The sequence below is a fragment of the Monodelphis domestica genome, chromosome 1, assembly GCF_027887165.1.
Source record: "Monodelphis domestica isolate mMonDom1 chromosome 1, mMonDom1.pri, whole genome shotgun sequence".
Lineage (NCBI taxonomy): Eukaryota > Metazoa > Chordata > Mammalia > Didelphimorphia > Didelphidae > Monodelphis > Monodelphis domestica.
In genome coordinates this window covers 40515245-40536667 of record NC_077227.1, presented here as the reverse complement: position 1 = coordinate 40536667, position 21423 = coordinate 40515245, and the positions used below count along the sequence as shown (strand labels likewise).

General features: G+C 38.9%; 1 protein-coding gene across 1 annotated transcript in view; it reads left to right on the top strand.

Moving 5' to 3' along the window:
- The window catches only part of LOC103104884 (beta-microseminoprotein-like), a 43002-nt gene extending 31135 nt beyond the window's left edge, over nucleotides 1-11867 (top strand). Inside the window, exons 3-5 of the mRNA XM_056815157.1 lie at nucleotides 5489-5594; nucleotides 6665-6770; nucleotides 11440-11867. Of these exons, the coding sequence (XP_056671135.1) occupies nucleotides 5489-5594; nucleotides 6665-6770; nucleotides 11440-11569 (342 nt within the window). The 3' untranslated portion in view covers nucleotides 11570-11867. The remainder of the gene's footprint in view (nucleotides 1-5488; nucleotides 5595-6664; nucleotides 6771-11439) is intronic.
- The last annotated feature ends 9556 nt before the right edge of the window (nucleotides 11868-21423 follow it).

Sequence of the window (21423 nt, the reverse complement as noted above, 5' to 3'; positions counted from 1 at the left end):
GAGGTTGGTTTTTTTTTTCTGGGCTCCTCTGCCACATTTTGGAATGATCACAATAATAGACTTTGTTTAAAATATCTCAGCCAAAGTTGAAAGATCATAGATCTGTAGAACTTGTGAGAAGTATGCATGAACTTCAAAAGTTTTTTTTCTTTAAATGTCACATGGCAACTCATGTGAATCCAAATGATAGTGGGTTTGTTTGTTATTGTTATTAAATATGCACTTGTGATTTTGGGGATTTTGGTCTACCTACTGTACTGTTTTATAAAGCTGTTACTTGGTGAAAGCCATTTGCATTCACACTGTGGATCCTGGCCAAGTTAAAAAAGAAATTGGTCTTATTTTGGGGTGAGAAACATTTGTATTCTGCCTCTACTTTGCAGACACTTTTTCACTGATTGTGAACTATATATTTTTATTAAAATTTTTTTATTATTGTTTTTCCTTGTATGTGCAATAGAGTATTTGATTTTCTTTTTTCTCTCATTTTTTTGTACTTGAAACATATGTTAACAGTATTAATGTTTGTTTGTTTTGTACTACGGTAAGTTTAAAATGCCCATTAGGCCTAATTACAATGCATACCCCAAAGCTTTAGATTATGGAAACCTGACATTGATTGTTAAATATTATGGGACTTCACTTAATGATTGTGTCTGATTCCAGGGGAAGAGATTACAAAAGAGCCACTGCATAGTTCCAAGGAATAAAAAGTTAATCTGCACAGTGACAAGCACAAGGTCAAAGAGACCAATCAATCCTGGTGGAATTGATGAGATTCTGTGCCAAGACAAGGGACTTGATTTTATTTTGGGGTTTGAGGAAGCGGTTGTTTGCAAAGTCAGACTCAGGATTCCCTCCTGCCAAATCCACACTTCTACCAAGTACCTCACTTTGGTGGGAATTCTGGCTCCTCTATCCCTGAGAGTGAAGGTAAAATCAGACCAGGGAATATTTCCCATTTGCTGCAAAAATCTAGTCCTTTTTCTTTCTTTCATAGTGTGACAATTTTCTGTAGTCCTAACTGCTGATTGGGTAAGTGCATAATTGCTACGATAGGCTTCTGGGACATAAATCATTTTAATTGTGCTCTGATTCAAGGACCTGTTATAGGTTTATTTTTTCTTACTTAGTATTTTTACTCATGAGCCTTTGATATTTTATTTTCATCCAGAAGTTATTTTTTCTCTTTTACTTGAATTTTTTGATGTTTTTGATTCCTTTTGACAATTGATTGATATACCCCATAACTCAGCCATGTATCCCTGAGTGATTTGTGTGTTTGTCAACATCCTCCCCTGGAGGGATTGTATTATTATCCTATAATGCAAAGTTTAAATTCTTTTGAGAGTAATTTTAGGATAAGAAACTTTCTACCTCCCAGAATCAAGAAAGTGAACTGTTTGGAGAAAACGCCATGAAGATGCCTGCAGAAGACACTGCTCTTTTGAATGTGTACTCTTATGCCAAAGGGGACTGCTCTCAAATTGTTTTTTTGTCAATGCACTTACAATCATTGGCTTTGTTATTTTTTCTCTTTTATTTCCCTCTTATCCCCAACTTATTATAATTTCCCCTTAGTGCAATATTGTATGTACCTCTAGTTGAAGACCTTTTAAGTTGGTTGGTTATATGTACTGATTCTATGGGGAAACTTGGCATATAAATCTGGGAGATTTCTACATGCTCATTTTCTATGGGAATCACAGGGGGGGATTGTGTAATTAATTTCTGTGTCCTTGAACTATGATTCCCAGCATCCCACTTTTGTCCTCATGTTACATCCTTACATTTTGGAGATAAAGTGTCTGTAACTCCACTCTCTCTCTCTCTCTCTCTCTCTCTCTCTCTCTCTCTCTCTCTCTCTCTCTCTCTCTCTCTCTCTCCTTCCATGAACTTGGTCTTTACTCAGGCTTTACTTTTCCTCTACTTCAAGTAATTATTAATAAATCTTATAAAATATAATACTTGGAGTTGCTAGATATTAATTTTAATCTTACAATGCTCCCCCAAACCCTGTGAGATAGATATGGTTATTAATCCCATTTAGAGTTGGGGAAATAAAGGCAAATAAAGGTTAATTGACTTTTCTAAGGTCACACATCATTTGCCAGAGACCAAATTTGAATTCAGATTTTCCTGACTCAACCCTTCAAACTCAGAACCAGATGCTCCAGAAGCATCTACCACCTAAAATGTTTCTCCCCTGGTGGTGCTCACATTTTAAGAGGTGGAATACTGGAGGCACACAAAATGGTTATATGCATACTCAAGGATACATACCATAGGCTACATAACTAAAAGAATATATACATTCTCAGAAAGGAGGAAATTAAGAAGAGCTTCTGAGAGTATCACTTGTGTATCTTCAAAGGAAGGAGGGGTTACCAGAGGATAAGGCATTTCAAGAATAGACATAGGGGACAAGAGCCTCATGCAATGGTTTGGAGGTAGGAAGTGGGAAATGAGCTCTAGGGAAACTTTTCTCTTCAGAATGAATTCTGGATTATTAGAAAGGAGAAGGACGGAGTATTTGGAGAGAAGCTCTTAAGTTGTTGAGGGCCATACCATGGAGGATGAACATGTTCTCACAAGACATCCCTTCAAAGCTTTGTCAGAGCCAGAATCCTGTACCACATGAGACCACCACTTTGATCCAATGTGGTGATAATGGCATTTTAATATTTTATGGGTATAGATAATAATATTCAACTACTTTAAATATTTAATTTTAATAAATTGAATTAATACAATTAATAATACATTCAACAAATCAAATTTAATATTAAAATATAGAGTAATTTAGTGAGGTTAGAGAGCAAGTTGATAATACATGAAATAATTCACACTCTCCAATTCTTTCCATTTGGCAACCTGCCCTCAGTTTATACGATAGTATTTGTCATTTTTTTGGATGTGTTATATTTCCTCCTTGTTATTGCGAAATGATTGCAATCACCCTCCATATAATACTGACCTGGCTCTCTGTAAGACCCACAGCCCTGTGGAAGAGAGAGGCTGCTAAGACACCATGGTAAGTAACAGGTTCATATTGGAGAGAAAAGAGAAGGAACATTGATGGGTTTTTGGGAAGTGGGCATTTGGGTTTCTGCTGAAAGCTGCCGCTGATCAACGGGGCTGCTTGTTGATTTTCCTCCTGGGCTCCCTGAAGAGAGGCAGCATGATATAGTGGATGGGCAGCTGACTTGGGAGTCAGGAAGTCCAGGGTTCTGGTCCTGACTCTCATATATATATATATATATATATATATATATATATATATTTTGTCAATCTCCTGCTTAACTATCTCAGGCTAAAAGCAGCCCAGTAGTTCACTTGCTTTGATAGAGACAATTGGTCCCCTGCAGCCCCCTACTATCCATTAAATCTTAGATATGTTATTGTTTTCTTTTAATCAATTATAAACTGTCCCTCGGCACAATTATTACCAGAATGAGCCATACCTAAAGTCTCTATCATAATGCCCCTCTCCCAGTCCCCCAGCCCAGCAAGAATCTATCCATTTCCCCAATATGCCTGGACCCATTGTCAGGCAGTTCTTACTCTGTGTCAACATCACCTTCCCTGTCAATTTCCCTCCTTCTTTTCCAAACCTCTTTTCTTTCCAAAGGAATTTGTTCTAAGTACAAGAATTCGTAGTCCTGATCTGATTTAAATTGTGACATGTGAATAGAATGGTGCATTAAGAGCCTTTATGAAATGACAAATATGAGGAAAGCAGGGAAATATGGAGAAATCTGAATGATTTGATGCAGAGTAAAGAAAGCAGGAAAATAGTGTCAATAAGTAGTAATGGACAAAAAAGAAAAAAATAATTAAAAGTCTTCTAAACAAAGATGAAATGTAATAATCAATTTTGTTTCCAAAGCATAAAAGACAAAATATATTAACTATTATTATTTTATTTCAAAAAGTCTTAACTTCCTGTCTCAGAATTGATACTCAGTTTTGGTTCCATGTCAGAAGAGTAGTAATGGCTAGACAATTTGACTTAATTGAGTTGCCAGGGTTTCACAAATAGGAAGTGTGTAACCAGATTTGAACCCAGGACATCCCTTCTCCAGGCCTGGATCTCTGTGTCTACTGAGATCTACTGAGACACATAGAAAACCCCAAATGTTTAATAATAATAAACTTATTGTGATACTATTCTATAGGCTTTTTGTAGTAATAATAACTGGCCTTTATATGATGTCTACTATGTAACAGCCACAATTATTTTCTCATTTGATTCTTATAATCCCCAACTGGGAGGTGAGTACTATTATCTCCAATTTCCAGTGTCAGAAACTGAAGCAAACAGAGACAAAAGTGCCTGGGTCAGGGTTACACAGCATTTTTTTTCTCCTGTCAGAAATGTGAGTGATTATGGAGGCAGGAGGTAATATACTTATATATAATATATATATATATAGAAATATATATATATATAATAGAGAGACATTGGATATTTGGAGGCATATGACATTAGCTGGTGTATATAAGCAAGTCAAGTCTTGTCAGGGTCTTGTCAAGGTCTCAGTTTCTTGATCTGTAACATGAGAATGCTAGAATCACTGACTAGAAGTTCCTCTCTAGCTGTAGATCGATGGGGCTAGGACCAGCGAGACATGGGTTGAACTGGGTTGGTTGACTTTGCTGTGCTGCTTTACGTCTTGCTATCATTATTGTAGTTAACACCTCATAGCACTTTTTGAATGTTCTCTCATTTGATCCACAGAACAATCCTGGGAAGCTATAATTGTCCCCATTTAACAGATGAGAAAAGTGAGGCAGAGTTACTAAATGACTTGTCAAGGGTCAGTTAACTAATTGTCTGAGACCAAATTTGATGACTTCACCTCCAGTATCCTAAAGACTGAGCTTCGTTGTACTTATAAAAATACCGAGTCTTTTTGGCCAAAGACAAGAAGAAAAAGAAAAGACATAACCAGCACCTAGAACTTAAGGGCTTGCTCAGACAGATGAGAGAAGTGGATCTCACTCTTTTCATTCATGGAGCTTACTAACCCACTCCTTGTGGTTCTAGAGTGAGGGTGGGGCAGGATTCCACATCACCTTGGGCTTTGGAAAACAGATTTGAGCAGCATGGGAGTGATCACCATGGCCCTTCCTTCCTCAGTCCAGTTGCCCCATCTCTGGAGATTTGTGTCCACCACACAGGGGTAGACAGAATAGGGGAAGAGCTGGTTCTAGAGGCTCTAGTGTGGCACCATCTGTTTCATTTTGCAGATAAATGCCCAGATCTATTCAGGGGAAACCTGCTGGGCCTTAGGGTTCTCATTCCCACTGCTTATTCCATGTGTAGCTGCAACTGAATCATAAAGGAAGAAGGGTTCATTTCTGGGAAGAGGATCTGTATATTGGGTGCTAAATGTTTAATAAAAAGAGGTCATAAATTAAAAAAAAAAAACAAATCCACTCATTCTTCCGCTTGACTAGTCTTTCACCTTTTTTTTTTTAATAGAATGCTATAATAGGTGTTTTCCTTACCTGGAATATCATTGTGACATCATGTAATACTCAGTGTAAAATTACTCCCTTGGAGATCTTTAAACAAATAACATCAAAAGGTAAATCTTTGACTTCTCTTTCCTATTTCTAGGGATATGGAGAATGTGTTTAGTATAAAAAGTGACTGGGACAGGCTTGAATAGTGTATCTGTCCCCATTGGACTCAAGTTCCATGGGACAGAAGTAGTAGGCAAAGGGTGGGAAAGGTGGATTTGAACTATAGATGTGCCTGAGATAGAGAAAAGAGCCACCTGTTGAAAGATACATAAAAGGTCTTTCTTCCCCAATCTCCTTCTATCCTAAAATGTCAAGATATGACCTCTCTGTATGATATTTTTCTAGAAGGAAGTGTGGTATAAAGATTAGAGAGCTCAGATTAGGGTCAGAAAGACCCAAGTTTAAATCACACCTTTGGCCTTTGGCTACCTTTGGGCTGCTGGGTCAATCAAGAGACCTCTCTGTGGCTTGGACACTTATCTAGTCACTGAATTCAATAAGTACCTATTAAACAACTCCTGGGTGAAAAAGGTTGTAGCTTCAAAGGCAAGATTAATCATTGGAAGAAAATTAAAATGGAAAGAAAAAGAAACCCTAAGAAAAATTCTTGCCTTCATTGAGTTTATGTCCCACTGTTGATCTGCTATCACATATCTTGCAAAGAATAGTATTGGGTATTTCCAGTTGTTACTATGAAGGCTTATTAAGTGATTTTAGGGCTGTTTTTGACTTGATGGGCTGTGAAGTGTTGGAGGATGTTGCCAAGGGAAACTAGAACTTCCTTTGGAAGCCTTTAATAATGACCCATATTTGAGTAGCTATATGTCTCAGAGGATAGAGTGCTAGACCTTAAGGTGGGAGATCCTGGTTCTCAGACACTTCCTAGCTGTGTGACCTTGGCCAAGTCCATTAACCCCATTACCTAGCACATACTGCTCTTCTGTCTTGGAAGGGATATACAATATTTATTCTAAGAAGGAAGGTAAGAGTTTTTTTTTTTTTTAATGTCCCAGATTTCTATTGTTAGAATGCTTTGATGTACCATTCAAGATAGCCTTAAGAAGTTGGTAAAATCTTTTCTAGAGTTATTATTTGCAGTTTAACAGAAGATTTGCCATATATTCTTTCTCAGGTTGCAAGGATCCTCATGGTCTAAAGCATGCGTTGCATAGTCAGTGGCAAAGTGATAGGTGTGAGAACTGTGCATGTACTGAAAAAGGAATGGTTTGCTGTAGCATGTGAGTACAAAGTATACCCTAAATGGACAAACATGAAATCACAGCATCCCCAAGTTGGAAGGGACTTCTGGATGCCATGGAGTAGAATTGATCTAGGAACTAGAAGCCCTCGCATAATAATTACCCATTTAGACTTTGTTGAAGGTCTTCAGTGAAAGTAGATCCTCCTCCTGGAGAGTTTTCAGGATTTGAAAGATTTCCTCACTTTGTAGTTCAAAACAGACTCTTCTAAACCTTCATCCAGATCTCTTCTTCCAAAGGTCTCAGTTCTGCTCCTTGAGGCCAAGCAAGCTGAGCAAGTCTTCTTTCTTCCCTGACTCTCCCCCCCCCACCCAAAAAAAGGGAAGTTTGGACTTAGGTTCTTTCCTCTTTGTAATCTAAATTCTATTAGTCTTCTCTATTCAAATCCAAAATGAGAAACTTATTAGCCATGTGACTCAGGACAAGTTTGGTGTTTAACTTTCAGCTTTAGAGTATACTAATTAGCACCTAGCACCCATTGGGCTCTCCATTTATACTTGTAAAGATTAAACTTTAGGGGAGACTGAGGCAGGTAGAAATTAGTTTCTCTCTGCAAGGAGTATTATATTTTTAGAGGTTTATTGAAGATTAAGGATTAAAGAAAATACAGGATAAGGAAAATGTGCCTAGGCCAGAGAGGCCTAGACAAGACCTCACCTACATTATGGAAAGAGCCACGTCTGCCCCAAAATGGAAGTCCAAAAGAGCCTCAAAAGCCTTTGCAATCAGCTTAAATTCCTTCTCGATCTCGGCCCACCTCAGAATTCCATGAGATTACAAAGCATTTTGGGGAAGTGGAGCAAGAGCTTGTGGGGATTGAAGTCCAGAGTTCGAGTCTATTTTTTACATTTCCCCCATTTGATCATTTGAAAAAAATAATTTTTTCCCAAAGAATCATGAAAACATAATCAATTTAAAGATTACAATAATTTGAGGATAAGAGAGAAAAAAAAGAATAAAACCAATAATTGCTGAATGCATTGACAAAAAGCCAATTGGGGGGCAGTCCCCTTTGGCATGAAAGTATAGATACAAATAAATGTTCAATCAACCACATCCAAAGTTTAGTTTTGGTGCAGCTGGCTGGTCTGGAAGCTTCTTCATGGTATCTTCTCCAACAGTTCAGTTCTGGATTCAGAGAGGTAGCATCTTCTTTACCTAAAATTCTTATCAAAAGGAATTTAAACTTTGCAATTTAAATAATGATATTTTTACATTCCCCCCATTAAGAGGGTGATTTGAAAAAAAAAGGATCACTTAGGGATGCATGGCTGAGGTATGAGGTATATGAACCAATTGGTAAGAGATATTAAAAAGACATCAGAAAAATCCAAATAAAAAATTCTGGATGAAAGTATAGACTATCAAAGTCTTATGTGTAAAAATTCCAAGTAAAAAGAAAAATAAATCTATAACATGTCCTTGAATCAGGGCTCAATCTAAATGATCTAAGCAATGATGCATTTACCCAGTCAGTAGCCAGGACTACAGAAAGGTACCACACTATGGGAGGCAGAAAAGGGGACCATCTTTATAGGAGCCAAGGTTTTGGGGATACTCGTCTGTGAGTATCTTCAGAGTGAGTGTGGACACAAGGAAAGCCTATGTCTAACAATGTTAAACACAGTAACCTCGAGTCTTCACACTAGGTTCAAGACCTTTGTATTGGCCTAGAAGTGCATCAATCCATCCTGGATTGGCTTTTCTTTGGCTCTGTGAAATGGCTCTTGTGTGTATATCTTGTCCTGGAATCAGACAGAATCATTAAGCAAAGTCCCATAATTTATTTAAATAATTAGTAGCATCGTTTTTATAGTCACAAGCTTTTTAGGGCATGCATTGGCAAATGTATCTTAAACTTATAGTACTGAAAAATCAAAAAGTTAAAGAAAATCTTAATGCTGGTGACATGTGCTTTAAATATAAAAAGGAGAGAAAAAATTTTAAAAAAAACCTGAAAAAGTATATTGCACATGCAAGAAAAATATAATAAAAGTCTTTAAAAAATTCAAAAATGTAGCTTATAATCATTGACACACTGTGTCAGCTAAGAAAATATAGAATACAAGGCTTTCTCACCAAAAATGAGATCCATTTCCTGCTCCACTGTGAGTAGAAGGCAAATGAATTGAACAGTAGTACAAATATGTAGTTTCAATATCCCCAAAATTCTCAATAGCCCAATTAATTACAATAGCAAACAAACACACTATCATATTTCACATAAGTTGCTGTATGGCATTTTTAAAACCTATGAATTGATGGACATTTGTCACAGTTTTTACAAAAGTAGCAAATCTTTCAACCTTGGTAATAAACATATATATATATACATATATATATATATATATATATATATATATATATTTTTTTTTTTTAAACAAGGTAAAACTCATCTTGGGTTATGAACATAATCAAGAAATCTATATATCATTCTGGTGCAAGTAAAGTAGTAAGCTGAAGAGTATAAATAAAGGGGTGCTCCTTTTTTGGAGGCTTATAGGGATACAAATGCCCTGAGATTAACTGCCCCAACTTCCATTCATATATTTGGAAATGTGGGAAGGTTGGGGGTTATAAATAAATTGTATTTCACTTCAGCTACTAGAATGGGCCTTACCTCGTAGTAGGGGCAGGCAAAATAACCAGAGATTGTTAAAAAAATTACAAAAATTATATTTAAAATACCCTTAAAATCAGTTGAGATATTTAGCACATCAATTTTCCAAAGGTTGTTCTACAATTGTAACCAGTCCTGAAGTCCATCTATCCTCTATGTGATAATTTACAAAGACAAAATAGAAAGGCTGTTTTTTTTATATGGGCTTAATACAATAATATTTGTTCAGCACAGTTATAGGGGAAAAACAACAGAATTTAACAGTAGTTAACTCAGTACATTAAATGAACAGCATAACAGAATAATATTGAATCCAGTAATATAGGAACTCAAAATCACAAAGTTAAACCTTAAACAAAAAATGAAATAGAATAAAGAGATTTTTATAAACCATTGGAGTCTGAAATGCCTTAAAACCATAACCTCCAGTCTTTAGGGTTCCTTGTGTTTTTTTTTTGTTTGTTTGTTTTTAATTATCCATTTAAATGTCTATTGTACGAAGGCAGAGTGGTAAGGGCTAGGCAATGGGGGTTAAGGGACTCGTCCAGCGCCCCACAGCTGGGAAGTATCTGAGGCCAGATTTTAACCCAGGACTGCATGTCTGTAGGCCTGGCTATCAGTTCCCTGAGCCACCCATTTGCCCCTTCAAAGTTGAATCTTTGGGCTGAATCTTTCTTCTGGCATGCAGGTGAAATCAGTGAAATTACCAGAACAGTCAAAAGGTATCCTTTTAAATAGCCCATTGCTTTTTAAGTTCCTGCTTGAAAAATCTGTTTCTTCTCCTCCCTTTTCTCTCTCCCCTGCTACCATCCACCCACGTGGCCAATAGTTACCAGCTGGTAGAAATGAGTCCTGAGCGGTCTGCTCCAAGGATCTAGGTGATAAGCCGGATGGGGTTGTGCTTGTGGGTCTGGGGCGCAGAAACAGGCAGGCAGGGCCAGGAGATCAGGCACCAGGTGAGAGGCCAGGAGCAGGAACCAGAGCTGGGACCAGGTGAGGACAGAGAGAGGTCAGGATCGGGGGCTGAATGCAGGAAGCAGCCGGAAGCCAGAGCAGATAGCTGGGGTGGGCAGGTGAGCTGCAATCTGCGAATAGATCTGGATCAGGGGCTGAATGCCCGCAGGCAGAAGTGGCTGAGTCAGGTGGGGGAGCTATCTAATGGCTGGAATGAGCAGCAGCTTTGTGAGGGTAAAAAAAACCTCGGCCAGAGAAACGTGGATCAAAAAAAAAAATTCTAGGCACTAGCTATTACAAATTAACCAAAGGTCAGAAAAGAATCAGAAGATTATGATATTTCATTTACCCAAAGTGGTTACGCCAATTGTTGTAGTGAAAATTTCACCTTTTAAGATTGTTATGATATTGAACAATGGCCGCCAAGGAATTTACTTATGAAATTCCTAAAATGAAACACTCAGGTCAGAATGGAGTTTATGGTGGTTTAATCACAATGGGAGTAGGGAAAAGGAGAGGGAGCGAAGGAGAGAGGAGAAAAAGGAAAGGGGTTACTCAACCTCTGACCAAGGCAGAGGGAGATTAGGCCCAAAGGTCCAAGGTAGAAAGGAATCAATCCTTGACTCATGTGACCAATCTGAAGGGAAGCTGTCTGCGGTCCTCCTCTCTGTTCAAGCTCCTAACACCAACTGCCATCTGGCCCTGTCCACAGGAAGTGAACGAATTCCAGAGGCTGCTTTCTCCGTCACTTCCTGTGCCTCACAAGTGCCAATGGTGGCTCAAGCTTGGCTTAGGACAGCCCAGGTGGGCAGTTAGTTATTTCTGATTTGTCACTGACTAGCACATGCCCGTGTGGTGTGGGTGTGCACAATATTTTTGTGCTAGAACAAGCAAGATGGAGAGTTTTAAAATTCACATACTTATGGGAGGATTAGGGTGATTTAAGATGTGGTTGGGGAGAGAGAGTGGTTCATGATCAGAGGCTGTCTGGAAAATGGGTAAGAGTCTTAATAAATTGTTCATCAGTTTCAATAAGTCCAACCTAATCTTTGCTCAATTTTCTTCTATCAACAGTATTATGAGGCCTATCGGATATAACACAGCTTCATGCAAGTTAATTTTTGACAAGAAACATTGTGTTTATGTAGCTGTAATGAAAAATAATCCGTCTCAGACCTGTAAATTCTCATCATATACTACTTAGCAATTCCATCTCCTCCTGTTTTTCCTTCCAAAGTCATCACCTCCCAGTGCAACTTGTCCTCACTTCAAGCAATGACTCTCCCTGGAATTCAGAACAAGAGGAGGCTGTGAGCCAGGTGGGCATGACCTTGGATTTCCATTCTCCTGAAGGTCTTGTCAAGTCTCAGGCACCCTGATTCAGACCACAAAATGTCATCTCTCTGTCTTCTGAAATCCTTTAGGCACATATGTTGTACACATACCTCCTGTAACCTGTCTGATGAATATCTAAAGAAAATATATGTTCCTCTAGCATGAAATGGAATTCTGCTCTTTTCCTTTACAGAAATCGACATCCAAACTCATTACTACAGTTAAAGCTTTTTAATGGTCTTTCTCTGAGGCAATCCCTATGATGTACTCTTTGAGGTTCAAAGGTTCAATGGTTTTTTTTTTTACATTTACTCACCTTACATTTCTGTATTTGAGAACCCTGGCACCACAAACTCCATAGAATCAAGATTCCTAATAGTTTAAGAGAAAATAGAAAGAGAGCTACCATGTTTAAGGTGGTATGTTTACCAATGATGTTGACTTTCATTTGGGTAGGATCACAAAAGGTATCAAGTATGTGTAGGAGAACAAAGGGAGGTATCTCATTTATATAGTGAGAATGAGAGACAATAGATGGGCATCTTTAACATTTCACTGGTAGACTTGAAATAATAAGTGAATGATAGTATATATTATTTTCCCTTTTACTCTAAGCCAAATGTAGGTGGGTAAGTTTCTATTAAGACTTCTAGCAAGATAGCATGATATTGTATAAAAAGTGATGGATTTGGATTTGAGCAAACCTAGCTAGTGGTAATCCATCCTCTATTTGACAGCTTCCAAGGAGGGAGAGGTCATCTCTCTTGGGAGCATTTTCTACTTCTGGAAAGCTCAAATTATTAGGAAGGGGGTTGATCTTGACATTCAGCCTAAAGTATTTCTTTGCTGTTCCACCTACAGATATTGGTTCTTTTTTGCTTCCTCCCTTGTCTGATTATTTGGCAAAGTGTTAGATTCATAGCTAGAGTTGGAAGGAACTCTCGGTTATTGTCTAGTTCAACCTCTAACCTCATTCAGGAATGACCTCTACGATATCCCTAACAAATGACTCTTCAGCTTCTTAATGAACACTTCTACTTGAAGGGAACTCATTACTTCCCTAGGCCATTTTTAGGATGAGTATAGTTAATATCAAGAGGCAACATGCTCTTGGTATTGTTGCCAGTGGAGTTTTGGACCCCAAATGGTTATAGTCATAAATTCTTAGGTCTAAATACCTGACACAATCTGGATGGATGTCCCTAGGCAATTCACTTCATCTCTTAGTGCCTCTAGGTGACCCTCCAAGATTATAGTCTACAAAGTAGGAGCTTATTAGTATGGGTAGATTGGATTCCTTATTAGAACTTCCCTGAAACAATGAAATCATATGTCTGGTCCAAAGAGAAAATTTTTGCTGTCAAGTTTTTCTACATATTGAATATCTATTACTTGAATTTAGTGTATAGTTCAGAATAAATCTTTGCCTCTTCCACAAGCCATCCCTTTCAATATATGAATAGATCTACCTATCAATTATTGCTGATGGTGCATGATATAGCAAATTTGAAGGCTAAAGCCCAAAACTGAGGCCCCCACCAACAATGATTACATATTGTAATAAAAGAGTAAACTGAGTGAAAACTGTTACTTGTTGAACTAGAGAAGATAAACTGAGGGGAACCTGTTTCTCCCACAGTGACTGTTGTTCTCTGGCTGGTTGTGACTAGAGAGGGCTGCCTACAGGAACCTGATGCTACTTATTGGTAATGGAGGTAGAACAGAAATGATGAGGTTCAAGGATGCCACCCCACAGGGATACTGGTACACAGGGGAACTACTTATAAAGGAATGCCCTGGGGTTTACTCTGGGATTTGCCTATTGATCCCTAATGATTGCTGATTGATCAATCTATTTCCTAACCTCCTTCCTCTCTCACTCCATCCCTTTACCAACCCTTTCCATCCAGTTCTTATTGAAGCCTTTGACTCCTTTCCTCCCTCCTGAGTGAAATATAAAGATACTCTAGTTGCTTTCTCAGTCAAGGGGTTTATTGGGATAACAGGATGGGAAACTGAGGTAAGAGAGATGAGGATTTTCCTAGACTACAGGGATAATTTAGAAAGGTTTGAGGAAGTATTCCAGTCACAAACTATGACTCTGAGACAGTTAGGAAGATGGAGGTCAATGGCTTTTCAAGATCTTCTTTCTTCTTCACAAAAAATCAGTAAGGTCTCTCAGCTTACCCCCAGAAAGAAACAAAGATCAAAGTCTCTCCTTTTCTCCTGGCCAGCTCAACTCTCTTATAGACCACCACCTCAAAAGCTTCTCCTTTGATCAGCTTCCACTGCTCAGAGCCAGAGACAAAGTCCAAAAAACCAAGTCAGCCCCACAAAAGTCTTTCATTCAGCTTCAAACCTCCAGGGAGAGAGAGTGTGTCTCCCAGTCAGAGACAAAGTCCCCTCCCCCTGAGAGCTCAACTACCAACAACTGGGGACATTCTGTTGGAACCCTGGTTCTTGCATTCTTGCATCTTGGTCCACAAGCCCTGCAAAACCTCTCTCTCTTCATGTCTTTATCACAATATGCTAAAGCAGTCATTCACTCAATTCAAAACCTCAGTAGTTACACCAAAATAATCACAAAAGGCCCACTAAAATTATCACCCATGCTACCATGATTCCACTATCTCAGAATTACAATTATGATGAACTCAATACCACTGCCAACAATAAAATCCAATCCTCATATAAGGGGTAGGGGATTTCTCATGCACATGGACAAAGTTGGATATTTATGTCTGGATGATTGGATGTCCCTCAAGGGATTGGCATCTCTGTCTCTGGGGGGTGAAAAGTCCTTGGGATTGATGGTCAGTGATGTGGGAGGTCATTTGTCTAATCCTGACAGCAAAGTCCTGGTATTCTGCCAAATTTTATTGGAACTGCCAGGTGCTGTGGGAAAGGGGAAAGGGGAAGGTTGGTCCTGGCAGGGATTGGCAAAAGGGGAAGTTTTGGTTCCAGGATCTATCAAGATCAATCATTAAAAAAACCCAACTAAAAACCCTTACCTTCTATTTTGAAATTGATACTAAGTGTGGATTCCAAGACAGATGAGTGGTAGGGGCTAGACAACTGGGATTAAGTGACTTGTTTACGGTCACAGAGATAAATATCTGAAGACAGATTTGAATCCAGGTTGGTTTTTTATCATTAAATTCTTACCTTCCATCTTAGAATTTATACTATGTATTGGTCTCAAGTCAGAGGAGAACTAGGGCTAGGCAAGGAGAGTTAAGTGACTTGCCCAGGGTCATGCAGTTAGGAATTGTCTGAGGCCAGAATTGAACCCAGGACCTCCTATCTCTAGGCCTGGCTCTCAATCCATGGAGCAACCTAGCTGCCTTGAATCTAGTTTCTTCACTGTCTAAACCTGGAGTGCTATGCACTTTGCTAGCTAGCTTCCCCTCTACCACATTAATCTTAAATTTCATCTTTAATAATGACAGTTTCAATTCAGTAAGCGTCGATACTTTCCCTTTGATGTCTAAGCATGAAATCCAAACTATTCTGCCTGCCTTTCTAGTCTAGCTCTGCTCTATCCTTTCCAATTTATTTCTCTTTATTCTCCACCAACCACTCTCTGACTTAGTCAGACTGATTTCCTCCTTGTGCCTTACCTAGAGGCAAATTATCAATCCCACTTTTATAATCTACTTCCTTTTCCCCTTGAATGACCCACTTTCCTTTCTTCTGTTTACATAATTTTTTTTTCTACTCAACATTTCAGTTTTCATTTAAATCCTTCCTTCATCACCAATCTGCCTTTTAATAACTCATCTTTCACTCTGCCTGTTTCCTCCTAAGTATATAATTTAAGATATCTAGTTCCCGATTCTACAGTCCTACAATTAAAGTTGGTTACCATTGCTTTCTGATTTATGTATTTGAATTTATCCAGTTCTCTAGTTTTGAGGAGCAAAATTTCATACCGCTTAATACATTGCCCTTGGTTTCACATAATTGTATACAGTTCTTAGCTATGTTTGGTTCCAATTTTTTGAAATTTGCATCTTGAGAATTATTAGTAGTTGCAAGAATGACCTGTCTGTCCCTCTCAGTAAGTAAAGCATACAGGATATCTATTAAATCAATCCAGCTTGGGTTCTAAGTCCTCAAAATATTTTCAAGCCCCTTGATCACAAGCAAGTGATTCGCATCAAAGGAAGGAGTATAATCTATCCATCTATCAAGATCACAGCCCCTGAAGGGGAGGTGATATCTTATTGTTATTGTTTCCTCTATGATTATACATGGTAACTTCCCTTAGAGGAAACTTGCCTGTATTGGGGGCTTCAAAACTTCTACTACCAAGTCTGGAGTCTGAGAAGAGACAGAAAAGAAGACAGGTGGAGTGTGTGTGTGTGTGTGTGGGGGGGGGAGTCAAGAGAAGGAGGAAGAGTAGAAGGAGGGGGAAGGGGAAGAAGACAAGAAAGAGAGGGGGAGAAAGATAAGAAGGAGAGGGGGAGGAAGAGGAGAAAGAGCAAGAGAAGGGGGAGGAAGAGGAGGAGGAAGGAGCAGGAATAGGAGGGGCTGAAAGTGGAAGGGAAGGGTAGAGGAGAGGAGTTGCAGAAGGAGGAAGAGGAGAGGAAACAGGAGGAGGTAGAGGAGACAGGGCTCAGACACTGGGAGGAATGGAGGCAGGGGCAGCAGGAAAGGATATTGGGGTGGGGGAGGAAAAGGAGGAGAACTGAAAGATGTAGTCCCATGGGGAGAGCCAGATCTTCTTCAGAAAGAAATAAAGCAAGAGCAGGAGTGATATGGGGGGGGGTACATGCTTCCCTAAAACACCCCCAACCTCCTGAAACGTTCTAGGCCAAAGAGGTCATGCAAAACTCCTTTCTGCTTTCAAAAGAAGCATCCCTAGACCTTCAATTGATATAGATATCTACCTCCTGGTTCTATTCTGATAAAACATGGGATGGTACTTAATCTAATCATCCTTTGAATTCTATAGACCATCCCTACACCTCTAACCTCAATGAAATTTCCTCATTCCTAACTCACCCTACCCCTTTTTTTCTTATTCCATAACCCCTGCTGTGAAAGGGGCATAAAATTAGCCCATCTCCTGGAGGAGGCAGACTCCATCTGCACAATCTCCCAGGCATATCAACATGAATTACAGATTAATAAATTTCTCTTTTTATTTTTAAGCTAAGTTTTGGAGTCTTGCATTCTTGCAAAGGGTACTGTCCTAAACCTGGGATTCACCTCAAGTTACCCCACAAAAGGAGGAGGCTGAATAGAAAGTTTAGTGGAGTAGGGGGATAGAGACATTGGCTGAGTAGAACTATCAAGTGAAAAACCTCAAATAAACCTATAAAATGTTCCTTGGGATTATCCTTTATAGCCATCTTTAACTACCTTAATGACTAATAGTCAAATGAACCATATCTAGGCCATGAGAAAACTGGTTTTGACCAAGATTTACAGAAATAATTGCTTCCTTTCCCTTCATCCATGGTTCTTTGGGTATTCCCTCATCTTCCCAAGAAATCAGCACCTTATAGAGGACTGTCTTTAGGAATTCATTTTGGAATTTTCTTGAGGGTCCCTGGAGCATTTCCCGCTGTCTAAACTTAAAAATTTCCTAAAAAGAGAAAAATGGGGAAAACAAAAAATTGAGTTTTCTACAAGTTATGCTTTAATAATCTGTTCCTAAAGGAGGGTTTTTTTTAATCTTCTTTAAACTTCCTTCTTAAGTTGTCATAAATTCTCTGTGAACCGACCCTAAGCATTGGATACTTTTAAAGTGAAAATGAAAATAAAAAGGAAAGTCATCTCTTTATCACTCAAATGACACTGATCCCTCCCTTTCTGGGGCTAAACTAAAAGCATTCCACTCTTCTACTCCCATAGGCTAACAGTCTAATTTAAAAGAATGCAAGATTGAGATCTTATCAAATTGATCCTCAGTGTTGTGTCTCAGGAACTGAGAACTTGAAATTTTTTTTTTCTATTTTCTAGTAAGCAACTTTTGTGAAGAGAAAGATAGAAAAAAAATCAGAAAAAATCTATAGTTCACAGTTTCCATATTTTATAAATAAAAATTGATATTGTGGGTTTCATAAGTAATTCATTAAGTAAGTATTTTTTAGTAAAAAGAGAGAAAGAATGAAATATGGTTTCCATCCTTTCTAAAAAGTAGGATTGAGTCCTGAATTCCAGTCCAGGTGAGGTCTCCTCAATGTCACCAATTTCCAGAGATTGTAAGCCACATAAAAGTTAGAGAGAGAGAGGGACAGAGAGAGACAGACAGACAGACAGGCAAACAGACAGACAGACAGAGATAGAGAGAGACAAAGAGAGATAGAGAGAGTAAGATCAGGGAGAAGGAGCAGAGCAAAGAAAGGGAATGAATTTACTATATTGGCTTTTTGAAACTAAACTCCTCTCCCTGGATCCTTTCTTTGGCAAATGGCTTTCATATGTTAGGCCTGTATCATCAGGCCTTCAGACATGTGACTGGCTGCCATGATGACTCCTTTTGGGCTTGGACTGAGTTGGAGGTCCCATAGATATTTAATTCACACATTTCCTAGTCGCCATGTTCTTCTGCTTGAGAAAATGAGTCTCAGCCAGATCAGCTGCTGAATGACTGTTCCTAAGTTCTTTCTGTATGGGGTAGAAATTTTGGGGGGTCATTGATATCAAAGATTCATTTCCTTTAACTACTCTAATAAACTTGAGAGGCCATTAGGAATGCAAAACAGAAATGGCTTTATTTGTTGGTGAGGATGAGTGGGGAACACTTCCTAGAGCTAGGCTCAAGAATTCCCTCAGTACAAACAAAAACCCTCCCCATAGGAAAATACAATATTGAGTTTAACTGACATCATATGGACACATCCATCATTGTCACATTCTGACCTTCCAGATTGGGTATCCTTCAAATGAACATTTTTTTAGGGACTGTGGTGTGAAGGAATTTGCATACAAATCCAGACCTTTTTGGTACAGGATGATTGCTTTTGACAGGCTGCTCTTGTGTTTTCCCAGAGCCTCTATCACACTTGGGTCTTTACAGTCAGGCACCATTTGAAAGCAAATAGAACAGACTGGGCTTAGATAAAGGTGAATGGGGTGAGGTTTACAGAAATTGGGATTCCTAAATCATTAAACTATGGTTTTAACCATTTTCAAAGCACAAGTTTAAAATTCTCATTCTCAAATTCCCCAATTACTTTATAATAAAGACACTGATTATTTCTAGTCTCCCTCAGAAAAAAGGAGATTAAGAAGGGATTTTGCATTAAGGGTGGAAGTAGGACAATTTTTCCTGTGGGGAGACACACTGACTCTTAAAATATTAGGGTTACAAGCCAAAATGTTACTCTAAGAATTATACACTGATTTCATCTCACATATCTCCCTACTCAGTCCCTGAGAATTTTCCTAGAAACCACAATCAACTCTAAAGGCAGTGACCCATGAGAGTTGGTGTGTAAAGGGAGCTCCTTCCTCCCAAGATTGTAAACTTTCTGCTCTTCTGAGCCAGTCCATTAGCTTGACTGGAAAGCTCCAAACAGATGTCACAGGTGTGAAGATTGGATTTGGTTATCCCCTGATTATAACAATGAAGGTACTTAGCTCATCCTTTATTGTGAAGACTAAATTGTAATCCCCTGTCTATTTTTTAGATCTTAATCCCCAAAGTGTTAACTCAGCATTTAAAGTAGATCTACCCATTTTAACTACAAAAGGTGTCAAATAACCAAAAAAATGTATTAACTAACCACAAAAAGGTGTTAACTACTACAAAAGGTACATACATTGAGTGGGCAGTCTTGGAGAGGAGCATCTGGTGTGATTTGTAGACACAAAAATTTAGGGGAGGTGACATAAGAGATAAAGGTCTTTAAATAGAGGAAACAGAGACACACAGGAGGAGTGGAATCGAGAGACATAGATTGAAGGATTAGTCACTTGGAGCTGGACTGGAGATCAATGACTTAGGCTTGGAGTGAAGAAGAGTCACTCAGAGGAAAGACTGGAAGACAGACACTCAGACCTTGAATGAAGACACTTGGCTGTGGAACTGGACCCCTGGAGGAGCTTGTGCAGGAAACCTCAGTCTGCTTTCCTTTTAGACAGTTACTGTGGTGAGTGAAAGGCTGACTTAATTTCCTTGCCTTTCTGGAGGTGTGAACCTTTGAGAAAGGCCCATTGTTTTGAGACTCCTTTCCCCTGGCTGGGACTTAGAATTTCTACCTATCTCAGAGGAAGTCAGAGCTTTCTCTCTCCCTTTCGTCTCTTCCTTAATGTCTTCCCTCTATTGTGAATAAACTATCATAAATTCCATTCTACCTTAGTAATTCATTTTGGGATTTAGAAATTAAATCCCTGGTGACCACCAATTAAATATATTAAGTCCATATAAAATTTAACACAGGTTAAGAGCCCTAGAAACATAGGGTTACAGGTCCAGGTCAGAAAGACTTTGATTCCTGAAATGTGGTAGATCAGCACACAGGGAAAGGAAGTGACATGAAAAAAGAGAACTATAAAAATGAGACAGAGAAGATCAGGTTCTGCTCTGGATGTCTTTGGCTGGGGGTCTTTCTGTAATTTGGCATTGGTGGCTCCTGTGGAAGACATTCTCATGGGCTGGTAAGATTAGGGTAGTAAACTGGGAAATATTTTTCTATTTCCTTCCCTTCTTATTTCTTTCTTAGACTATATTTTAAAATTAAATTGTTAAAAGCTACTATCATCCTTGTGACTTAAGGATTAATTATTTTACAAAAGGTGACCACAATAATTTTTTAAACTCACATTATATTTCCAAACCAATTTCTAAATATTACATTTGGCATATTATCAATTTTAAATATTACAGTAAGATTTTGATGGGCACCCATTGCCTGAGCCCCTGAGGTGTATCTGTGGAACTGTAGTGAGGGAGCCACACATTTCCATTCCTGGGAGTAATAAATTGACTGAATGAAGAATGGAGATTTTTTGAGGGTGAAAGTTCCTTCTGAATATTCCTCATACATGATCTCACAAAGACAATCCATATATGTCCATAACAGGAGGTTTTTTGAACTTAGCAGATAACCAAGAAAGGAAAAACTTGAGGTCATTGTCCAGTCTGTTCCCCAGGATCTGGGTCCAGGTTTCTACAGCAACCATAACTATCAACAGATGATGTGGGGCCTGAAATGCTCAATTGGCCTTGAAGGTCCTCCACAATTCTATGTTCCTGCCCTCCATAGTCTCTAGAATCCACTCTCCTGGCCTCCTTGCCCTTCTCTCTGACCCCTCTCTACCGCAATTCTATTTCTCTATGCTGACTGCCTCCCAGGCCTGCAGGGCTTGTCCCCTCCACCTCTTAGCTGCCCTGGCTTCTTTCAAGGCTCACTTTCAATCCCATCTTCTGTAGAAAGCTTCTTCCAGTTCCCCAGCTGCTAGGACCACCCCTCTGAGGGAGATCTCTAATTTATCCTGTACTATCTGTCTTGTTTGTATATAATTGCTTGTATGTTTTCTCCCTCATTAGACTAGAAGGTGTCTCGAGGGCCAGAAATCTGTCTTTGTTTTTCTTTGTATTCTCAGAACTCACTTAGCACAGTTCCTAGTAGGTGCTTCCTAAACGCTAATAGACTGACTGACCTGACACCAAACAGAGTAATTATTCCCCTTTGCCTATATGATGTTTTTGATTTCTGTTGAGTTTACTTTGATAAGGAGAAGAGCTGAGACAAGTGAGAAGGATGC